This window comes from Girardinichthys multiradiatus, unplaced genomic scaffold (assembly GCF_021462225.1).
Source record: "Girardinichthys multiradiatus isolate DD_20200921_A unplaced genomic scaffold, DD_fGirMul_XY1 scaffold_59, whole genome shotgun sequence".
Classification (NCBI taxonomy): Eukaryota; Metazoa; Chordata; class Actinopteri; order Cyprinodontiformes; family Goodeidae; genus Girardinichthys; species Girardinichthys multiradiatus.
In genome coordinates, this window is record NW_025917712.1 from 29,152 (window position 1) to 40,114 (window position 10,963).

Below are 10,963 nucleotides of genomic sequence, written 5' to 3' on the forward strand. Positions count from 1 at the left end.
GCTAATTATAGTTGATATAAACTATTATTGATTTTTCCTAAGCTGCAGACCAAACTAATGAACCTCTTAGTTTAATAGTTTGTCAATGAAGCCTACAGGGAGAAGGTGTTTACATCACACTTCAGTGTGCGCTCATCCAGTAATTTTAAGAATATCTTAAAGTTGATAACTGACTTTAATTCATTTCTTAGATAGTCCAAGGTGAAATAAAGTTTATTTAAAGTGGATTCTCTATGTAATTTCAGAATTCAGTCAAAATATTGAGCTCACAAATCTTAAAACATTTAAATTCTAATAACTTCCATTGAATTTTTATTGTCTCAAAATGCAGGTCACTGTACTGCTTTACCGCCATCTAAAACACTCTTCAGAAACGATGAACACCTAAAATTCTGTCATAAAATACAATTCTTGTCAACATAAAACATCAAATTTTCAAGGGTCACGCAGAAGGCTGCTGACTTGACAGATGTCCAGAAGTCATTGACTCTCCACAAGGAGGTTAAGCTACAAAAGGACATTGCTAAAAAACTGGTTGTTCACAGTGCTGTATCCAAGCATATTCATAGAAGGTTCAGTAGAAGGAAAAAGTGGGAAAAGCTACAATAGGATTACTGAAATTGAGGGGGAAAAAAGAGCTAGACTGTTGCTTAGTGGTCAAAAGTTATTTTTTTTTAAAAAGCATTTTATCTGGAAGGTCACAGAGTCGGGAGGAAGAGTGAGAAGGGCACAGAATTCATGCACCTTCAGGTTTAGTGGGAAGCTTCCACAGTCTGATTTTGGGAGGTATGCAAACTGCTGGTGTTGGTCTACTGCGTTTTATCAAGTCTAAAGTCAGCACAGGTGTATACGAGAATATTTTAGACTCTTTCATGCTTCTCTCAGCCGATGAGTGGATATGTTAATTTAATTTTCCAGCTTTATTCTACCAAAACTACCAGTACCTGCTTTAATGCAATGACACCATTATGCTTGATTGGTGAGAAAACTGGCCTGATCTAAAGTCTTTAGCCTGAGGGTTTAATTCATGCATAACAGGCTCGGAGTAAGTATTCAATGGATGTACCATAGAGTTCATGATTATACTTGAGTGGCCTTTATATAATGTACAGATTTGAGAAAAAATAATAAAGTGTTGCACAGTCACACTAATCTTTTGGCATGATAAAAGAAAACTACACGCACTGTTATCCTCCATAAAACTATAAAGAGTCAATAAAGCTATGTTTAAGTGGACTTTGTGAAGTGGGGTTTGTAGACATTGTTCATTTAGTACTAAAATAATATTTTTTTTATACAATATATCACTCTTAGTTGAACTTAATGTTTAATTCTGCTTTTGTTGGGTAAACCCAGATTCCAATCATTCTTATGCTGCTTTCAGATACGTGCCAGTCACAATATGGCCGACGCGCTTAGGTTCCCACAGGGCATTGAATGAATCGTTGCTTTGACGTCACATCCTGTCTCTTTCGGGCTTTGCAGGGTTTAGCATGGCGGACACCGGTGTGGTGGAAACGCTTCTACAGCGGATTGAGAAGGTGGATGGCGGCGTAGACAGCCTGGGAGTGGCGGCCAGCCTTGGGGTGGACCACCAGGTCATCATCGGAGCCGTGAAAAGTCTGCAAGCGCTTGGCGATGTGAGTGTTGCCGGAATGAGAGTTAGCGGAAGTTGGAGTTACTGTCAACATTTAGCGTGACTGATGCAATGAGGCTTAAAGAAGGAAGATTTGAAAGGAACGACTCAGCTAAATGAAGAACCCGAGATAAATAAGCGTAAGTGGCCCAGCCTCAGTGATACTCAGGGAAGGTAAGTCATTTTTGTTCTCTGCTGTCCAGGTGATCTCAGCGGAGCTTCGCTCCTCCAAACACTGGGAACTGACAGAGGAGGGCACTGAGATAGCCGAGCAGGGCAGCCATGAAGCCCGGGTCTTCAGCTCCATCCTTCTGGAGGGTCTGCCACAGGCTGAGCTCATGGTGAGATGGACATCAGCACTCACTGGTGTGAAAACATCTGAGAGGTTTCTATTTCACAGTTTAAATTTCTTCATCGATGTACTTTACAGCTGGAAATGTGCAGAAGGCATCTCAGTGTCCAGAACATTACCTAAAGTCACCCATAAAAATATACGATTAGTTCTCAAACCTTAGATTTAACAACACTGTTTTAGAAAGAGAATATATGTCCCAAATGACCAAGTAAATGATTTATTGCATGAAATATCATCCTCTGATTTGTTGTATAAAGTCATCATGAGCCTTAATTTATCTCCAAATCCTAAAATGTTGCTTTTATTTTTGAAAACCGGTGTTCTGTCCAGTCAACATACATTGTCAGATCAAACCCACAGCTACATCTGTCTACAAGCATGCCCTGTTAGACCATATATATATATATATATATATATATATATATATATATATATATATATACTGGCTTTTATTTTGAAAGTACTGTCTGGATAGCTGGTGTCATTCAATATAAGAAGTGTTGGCGATACAAACCTAGATCATTTTAACTAATAAAACTAGCCCAAAACTATTCTACATTAGTAACTTGTAAACTTGATAAATCCTCAAATAGTCACTTTTGTCTATTTTCATTTTATTGTTATATTTAAAAAAAGAATTAAAGAACTATTTATCATTTATTTTGCTTATGAACCCTATTAAACCATGTTAATTTTGGTTGAATTATGGTTTTGTCATTACAGCCTCAATATTGTAGTAAAGGTAGAGTAGTGGAGCATTGATATCAACAACAATAAATATAATTGTTCTTTTTTTTACACATTATTAGATAAAATTATTAGAATTTAATGTTTCTTTCGTTCAAAACCAGCAACAATGGGAATCTGTTAATAAAAATCGCTTTGATAGAGACTGTAATATTAACTGTTACATTATCATGTCAATAAGTAATAAAAATGACAATATGCACCCTAAAACCGTCTCTAAGGGACGGTTTTCAGCTTGTCATGTTAACAGTTCGTTTTTATTGGTCACGTAAACATTTTATTTAAAATGTTTTGAATGGAACAGCTGCTCATTGAACTAATTGAATATTGACTTTTGTTTTTGGTCATGCCATCTCAAATTATACCAGTTATAACAATTTAAATCCGTTTTAGACATGACCAACACTGTATTCATCTTATTTTACATGATGTGTGTGTATATATATATATATATATATATAATTTATGATCTCTCATTATGTCACAACCTTTGTTTTTTAGCTGCAATCATTTTATCCACATCTTACAAAAGGAATATACCAGCATATCATTACATAAACGGTATACTATTTAACCCAATTATGCAATAAGGAAAAATATGATTTATGATTAAGACCCATTATGTTTTATCCTAAATAGTTTTTTTAGGATAGTCTATAAGGTAATTTAAATAAAACAAAGTAGTATTCTGTCTAAGTGATTAATATTTAACTTTTTATGTTAAAAATTGCCCCCTGACTGCTTTAAAACGACTAACGACAGATAGCATTCTTAAAAGCTCCTTCTGAAACCATTTCTGATAAATGTTAGACATCTGAAGTACTTCATGCCTCTTCTTCACCTCCACCTCTACCACCAGTTAAAGTGTCAGAGGCAGTGGATTTTGTTTTCCGTACGGTAACTATAGGGTGAAGCATATTTGTTTAATGGGATTCATATGTTTATTGTCTGTTTGTCACGATCTACTTGGGCCTTTTTTGGCAGTTTTTGGCTAAAAAATAAAAATAGACTTGCAGAGACGCTGCAAAATAAAGCAATTAATACTCAGTTGTGATCCCTCCAAAAATTTCAAGTGTTCGATTCACATAAGTTAATGCTGTTATTTAACTTCTTCAATTCTCTCATGCAGAAACTCTCATTTGGGAAGATCGGCTTCAGCAAGGCCATGTCCAACAAGTGGATCCGTGTGGACAAGTCCTATGAGGGAGGCCCCAGGATATTCCGAACTGTATGCACTTCTGTTTACCAACGGCCGTTTTAGGCTCATATGATGCACCACCCTGTTCTGTGTTGAGATGATTGTGTGGCTACGCTTGGCCCTCAGGTGGAGAGCATAGAAGACCAGGTCAGAGAGAAGCTTCTCCTAGTAAAACAGGGCAACGCCGCTCAGCTCGACAAGAAGGAGAAGAACGAGCTGAAGAAGAGAAAACTCCTGGCTGAAGTGTAGGTCTTCAAACTTCTATGTAGCAGTGATTATTGAGTACATTTCTCTGACAGTAGGTGGCAGCAGAAGGTTTGCTGTTGGTTGGTCTTATCCTTCCATCATTTGAACAGAGATGCAGTTTTTCTGTTGCCGTTTCTCTTTTCTTAAAAAGTATCAAGTGGTCTGAAACTGTCTAATGTATTGTACAATTTACCGGCATTATTCTCATGCTTGTAGCTCATGAAAGCAGCTGATGTGTAACTTCAGACAGTTGGCTGTTTTCAGTGGATTATCTAGCTAGCATTATGTAAAAGAACCCAAGATTATTCAGTTTAGCTTGGATGGGAACATTTGGATTTCGATGTTTGGATGACAAAAATATGCTGTGGATTTATACCAATTTATGTTTTCACTCAAAATCCTCTTACCCAAGAAGCCGTGTCCCTCTGAGTGGTAGATAAAACACACATGTGCAGAGCAGATCTAAGCGTCTCTCATTTTATCCTCTCAGAACATTTTCCCCATTGAGCACAGCAAGCAGGGTTTTGCAGCAGTGTTTAGATCCTTTTTTAACTTCAAACCGACCTCTAGATACGAAGTTATTTCTCATGTTCTTTAAGTTGAAGAAAGAAAACATTGTTGGCAGCAAATTTACAGAGCCAGCCACATTTATTATCATCCCGAGTAAAGCCTTTAGGTAAATGCATCTTTTATGGTAGTTATATATTCTCACACTGAAGATTTTAAAGAAATTTTACCTTCAGCTTGAGTGCATTTAGAAACGGCTTGGGAAAAAACAATTTTTGGGAGCCCTTACAATCCCTTTTAAAATAAATGGTACTGCAGGACTTTTTAAAAATGAACATTTTCCTTTTGGGATATGAATATGAGATGACGCCGGTTGTTTGAGCTGCTGACTGCTTGGCTGGACGAGGAACCATTGATGTTGTCAACATGTGCACACAGTGAGCAGGTTGGTAAGGGGGATCTTACTGAAACCCTCAGCAATGTGGGCCATCTTGGAGTCATCAAGTTTCCATAGCAACCACCAGACATGGTAGTTTGGTAGTGACTTCAGGAAAAAGCTATTTCCATCCAACCATCATGAATGTAAAAGTGAAGTTTGCTGAAGTCTTCTGGAACCAACTGGAACCATGTGCTTTGTTGTTTAAAGATCTCAGTCTTGGTGAGAGATGATCAAACACCTCATGGTGTGAAAGAACAGATCAATGTGTGGAAAAGTACCGTTTTTTTCTCACTGTTGGGTATGGTAGAGGATCTGTAATGCTGTGGGCCTGGGATTGTTGTAAAAGTCTATGTGATCATGAACTCTTTTAAATCTCAGGAGATTTTCTGCCAGTAAGGTGGTGTATCCACGTCTTAAACAAGAAATATACCGATTAATTATCAAATACATTGTCTGGTTTATCAGACTATTCCAACCTGGATGGAATGCTTTTAACCAGATTCACAAGATTTCACTGGAGGCATACTCAAAATGTTTAAAATATCAATATATTCCTGCTGCAGAAGGTTTTTCAAGCATTTTACTCTTTGTTTTAGTAATACAAGTTGTATTGACTGAAATGATTTTAAACCTACCCGAAACTACATAAGCTTGCTCCTTGCTTTAATGGTTGTGTGAAATCAGTTTATTCCTTTATTTTTTTTAGCACTGTTAAGTCCTATTGGATTGCAAAGGGAAGCTCCTTCAGCACCACCATAACCAAACAGGAGGCCGAGCTCACCCCTGAGATGATTGCCACGTGAGTCTTTGACCTTGGTTACCAATAGGTTGAACATCTAAATGAACATGGCGTCCTGTCCGACCCGCTTTGTCAGCCAGTGACAGTGTGCAGGCTTTCAGGCGGAGGACGCAGAGGAACATCTGCTCAAACATGGGGACAAGTCCAGAGTTAAGGACTTGGTCCTAAAGGCAGAGCAGGACAAACTGATGGCATTTTTATGCATGTTTTTAAACTGTTCATTAGAATCAAAATTCTCCAGGGTTCCTACACAGCCTAAAAGAGAGAACCCTGGACTTTGTTTTTTACCAGGTATGAATAAGTATGGAAAAAGGTAAGAAAAGGAAAAATTATAGATTTCTAGATTTTGTTCCCTATCCCATGGTCTATAAGTTCCACCCATCCTTCTATCCGTCCATATTTGTCTGTCTGTCTGTGTCCAACCTTTTTTCCACATCTATACATACATGTCATCCATCAGTCATTTATCCATCTATCTATTCATCTGTCCATAGTCATCCATCCATGCTTCATTTTATCCATCCATCATCTATTCATCAATTAGTTTAATTGTCCATCCTTCCATCTTCCCGCGTCCGTTTATCCAACCATTTATTTGTCCATCCTTCCATTTGTTCCTCTATCCGTGTATCTATCCATCCAGCCATCCCTCTTCCTGCCTGACTCTTTTTTTCCCCCAGCTTCAATATTTAAACCCTGAATCAACAGGTTTCCATTGAGCTTTTGTATTTAATTGGTAAAATTTGGGATTTTGACAGGAATAAATTCAGGCTCTCACTGAGCAGGAAGTAAGAAGTACTCTCATCACATTGGCTTGAAAATATTCTAGAGGGGATTTTGCTAAAAGCAGCATCCAGATGTGCTGTGTTCCCATAGCCCAAAATTCAGATTGATGTTGCCCTTTACATAGATTTGATGCTTTTACTCATCTTGGCTGCAGATGATAAAATCCTAGATGAATAGGCTGAAGCTTTATATCCCTGTTACCTGATGTGGGAGGGGGGTAGGATTGGTAAACTACCGTGATCCTGTTTGATCCGTTTTGTTGGGTTGTAGTGGCAGCTGGAAGGAGAAGAAGTTTAAGCCATACAATTTTGAGGCCATGGGCGTGGCCCCGAACTGCGGCCACCTGCACCCTCTCATGAAGGTGCGAACACAGTTCAGGCAGATCTTCCTGGAGATGGGGTGAGAATCTGTTAAGCACTGAATTCGAGAAACATCTATATTTAACTGCCATTAAAAACAAGCAACGGGAGTCTCTTCTTCCCGTAGTTTCTCTGAGATGCCGACAAACAACTTCATAGAAAGTTCCTTCTGGAATTTTGACTCTCTGTACCAGCCTCAGCAGCACCCGGCCAGAGACCAGCACGACACCTTCTTCTTGTCCGGTAAGTTTCACTCACAAACCCTTTACAGTGCTTCCCTAATCAGTGGCGAGCAGTGACTCAGAACGTCCCATTTCAGACCCGGCGCTCGCTCATGAGTTCCCACTGGAATACCTGGAGAGAGTGAAGAAGGTCCACTCAGAGGGAGGCTATGGCTCACAAGGGTGAGGCATGGTTACTAACTAACCAGCATGACATTGTTTGCACTTCTGCAACAGATCTGGGTCAACACAAGGCTGCGTTTCAGGTACAAATACAACTGGAAGATAGAGGAGGCTCAGAAGAACATCCTCCGGACTCACACTACGGCTGTCAGCGCACGCATGTTGTATAAGCTGGCACAGCAGGTGAGCAGCACATACAACCACTGAAGATGTAATGGAAAGGAGCCTTGTCTCTTTGGGATGATGACTCATACCCACAGTTACTAAGGAATTAGGCCTACAGTCTGAATGCCTTATAGTTATCAGAGCTGTGTTAATTTTATTTCTTTTTAAACGGAAATTAACAAAATAGACAGAAATGGAATATGGCATGAAAGATGAGAATGTAAGTTTTCACTTAAAGCAAGAAGCCTTGTGTATGACAAGAGACATGTTGGAGCTGAATTTGGATGGATAAATCAGGCTGTCATTAAGCTAACATGTAGTTGACCACAAGGCTACTAAAAATGTATAGACTATGCCTAAATCCCAGGTCTGTGGCAGGAAACCAACCTGTTTAAATAAACTACTGATTCTGCTAAGAAGAGTAGCCAGAAATATGTCCTAATGTGTAAACATTTGCTAAAATTTTCTGCAGCTTACAAATAATACTTATAAACAGCACATCTCTCCCTGCAGGACCTAGCTCAGTTTAAAACTTGGTATTTAGACGTTAAATGTGATTCCTTACTTATAAACCGTTCTTGTACCCAGTTTCTTTAAAAAGAAATCAAGGGCAACCAGACTCTTAATTATTATCATTGTGTTATTATTATAACCCATGATGCTCCTCTCATGCTCCAGGAAAAGTTCACCCCTGTCAAGTATTTCTCCATCGACCGGGTGTTCAGGAACGAGACCCTGGATGCCACCCATCTAGCAGAGTTTCACCAGATAGAGGGGGTGGTCGTCGACAAGGATCTGACACTGGGGCACCTCATGGGGGTCCTCCACCAGTTCTTCACCAAACTAGGTATGGATTTACAAAGAACACAGAGTGAGAGTTGGGATTGAATTTTGGTCTGCATTTTATTTTACTAAATGGACAGCATTGATATCTCTGGAAACTGCAGTGTTGAAGTAATGTGTACTTTTCCTCTTGTTGTGTGTGGTTGTGTGTCTTTTTTTGTTTTTGTTTTGACATCTTGTCACATAAATGATCCCTGTTATGTTTCTGTCAGGAATAACCAAGCTACGCTTCAAGCCAGCCTACAACCCTTACACAGAGCCCAGTATGGAAGTGTTCAGCTACCATGAAGGTAAACTAGAGCTCTGTATAATCACCTCCAGCTTTAACATTCAGCCGACATCCATCTGTAGCCTATATGAGCAACATTTAGTCAGTGTTTACAGGTTTGCTTGATTGGGGCTAATTGTTGATAGAAATGGAAAAATTTGAATTTTCTCATTTCCTCTGTGAGACAGTTTAAACGACTTCATGAGCTTAGGCTTGATGCTAAGTTTCAAAATACTCAATTTTAAGGTATTTCATTAATGATCTACCAGAAAACACTTTTTGTCATTGTCATTTCTGCAGTATGTTTTTATTTTTTTTATTTTTACATTTATTTCATGACATTTTGTCTTAAGCATCTGTCTTTCTGTTGATTCAGGACTGAAAAAGTGGGTAGAAGTGGGAAACTCTGGGGTCTTCAGACCAGAGATGCTCCTACCCATGGGTCTCCCTGAGGACGTGTCGGTAATTGCCTGGGGCCTTTCTCTGGAGAGGTGAGCATGCACATTAAACACAAGAACTTGTTGCACATAGCAGAATGCAAGCTGATTAAATCTGTGTGATTCAGTCTGTCTGTGCGTCACAGAAGATTGTCCGTTGTTCCGGATGGTTTCCCTAAACAATGTTGTGTCGATGCTTTAGGTCAGGTCATGTTAAATCACGACATCCAGTTGGGGATTTAAAGAACACGAAAATACTTATTTCTTTTTTTTTTTACATGCCACAGTTTTTTTTCTTTTAAATTTCTGAACGACAAATTTTTATTATTCCTGCTACTCTTGATGTCATTTTTCCTTGGAAGTGTAACGCTCCTCAGTGACAGAATGTGTAAAAATGTTACCAATGCTCCACAAACATTTCCATCAGGGTCCAGGTCCGGGCCATTCCAGAAGCTTTAATGTCCAACTTCTTTATCTATTCCAGTTTTACTGTGCGGTTGTGTCCACATTCAACCATCTGATGCAAACTGAAAGCCTGGGCTGGGATGTTCAAGAACAAAAAACAAAGCAGGCTAATATTGATCTGGGACCACTGTGTTTAAAGGCTGGTTCTGTCCCTGAAAACATACCAGATCTGCCGGTTCTGATGGGAGGAAAAAGTCAAATATCCAGTCAGAATTATGGCAGAGCCTCGTCGATATGAACATCTGTGTTGTTTCCCTGCAAAGCACATTTGAACAAATATTAGTGAAGATGTATTTATAACTGTAAATTGATTGGAGTTATTATGAGGTCCTGGAAGATTGCACAGTCTTCAAGGGTTCCAATTAGAAGGAAGAAAAAGTGCTACAATGAAAGCAACAGGTTAACCAATCTTATTTCATTTTGGTTCTTGCAGAACAGTTTTTGTTTGTATTGTTCATGTGCTACAACCCCTGAACTTGTGTGTGTGAAAACCCTGATGACTAGAGCCAAAGAATCGGTCTCAGTTTACCTGGTAGATGACCAGGGTCATGGGTTTGTTAAGTGTGACCTTTGACTTTAACCTTAATGCTTTAACCAACAACCTTTGTGTTGAAGTCCTCCTTCGATGCAGACACCAGCTGGTAGCGTTTTCTTTTTGCTCACTCAGCCGTCTCCTCTGATCCGCAGGCCCACAATGATCAAATACGGCATCAACAACATCAGAGAACTGGTGGGACACAAGGTGAACCTGCAGATGGTCTATGACAGCCCGATATGTCGACTGGACTCCTGAGTTTCAACCTATCTGTTCAAATTCCTCATTCTTCGAGTGGACTCGTTTTATCCAAACCTAACCCTAACATTTCCACTGCGGGACGTAGACGGCCTTCCACCCACTGGGCACTCCTAGTCAAAGTCTGAACGGAGATGTTGGAAAGAGGATTCTGTCTTTGAAATACTTGGGACTTTACCTCGCAGAAGTACCATAATAGTAGAGTCCTATCTTTTGTTACACATGGCAAACTCTTCATACCATCTTGGCCAAGGTATCTTGTACAGGAAAAAGGCAACGTTTGAAATGCAGGATAAAATAAAGCCTTTTCTAGCAACGTATTGTCTTTGTCATTTTTAAGTATGTTTAAGTTCTACATAGTTCTTCATACCTCTTTGACCTTTTCCCATTTTCACTTTACAGTATTTCAATACGCTCCGTTGGGGTTTTATTTGATAGACCCACTCAAAGTAGCAGAAAATGTCAAGTGGAAGAAAATGGAGTTTTCATAATTCCTTACAAATATAAATCTGAAAA

The 10,963-nt window shown here is 39.2% G+C and overlaps 1 protein-coding gene across 1 annotated transcript; it reads left to right on the forward strand.

Moving 5' to 3' along the window:
• Positions 1 to 1,464: 1,464 nt before the first annotated feature.
• Positions 1,465 to 10,763, forward strand: LOC124865250 (phenylalanine--tRNA ligase alpha subunit-like). Its single transcript, XM_047360210.1, has 13 exons — positions 1,465 to 1,640; positions 1,840 to 1,977; positions 3,868 to 3,966; positions 4,063 to 4,181; positions 5,835 to 5,927; positions 6,984 to 7,112; positions 7,200 to 7,315; positions 7,392 to 7,476; positions 7,560 to 7,659; positions 8,320 to 8,488; positions 8,697 to 8,774; positions 9,129 to 9,243; positions 10,342 to 10,763. Exons 1-13 carry the CDS (start codon positions 1,494 to 1,496, stop codon positions 10,445 to 10,447), a joined length of 1,494 nt encoding a protein of 497 aa, XP_047216166.1. The 5' UTR covers positions 1,465 to 1,493; the 3' UTR covers positions 10,448 to 10,763.
• The last annotated feature ends 200 nt before the right edge of the window (positions 10,764 to 10,963 follow it).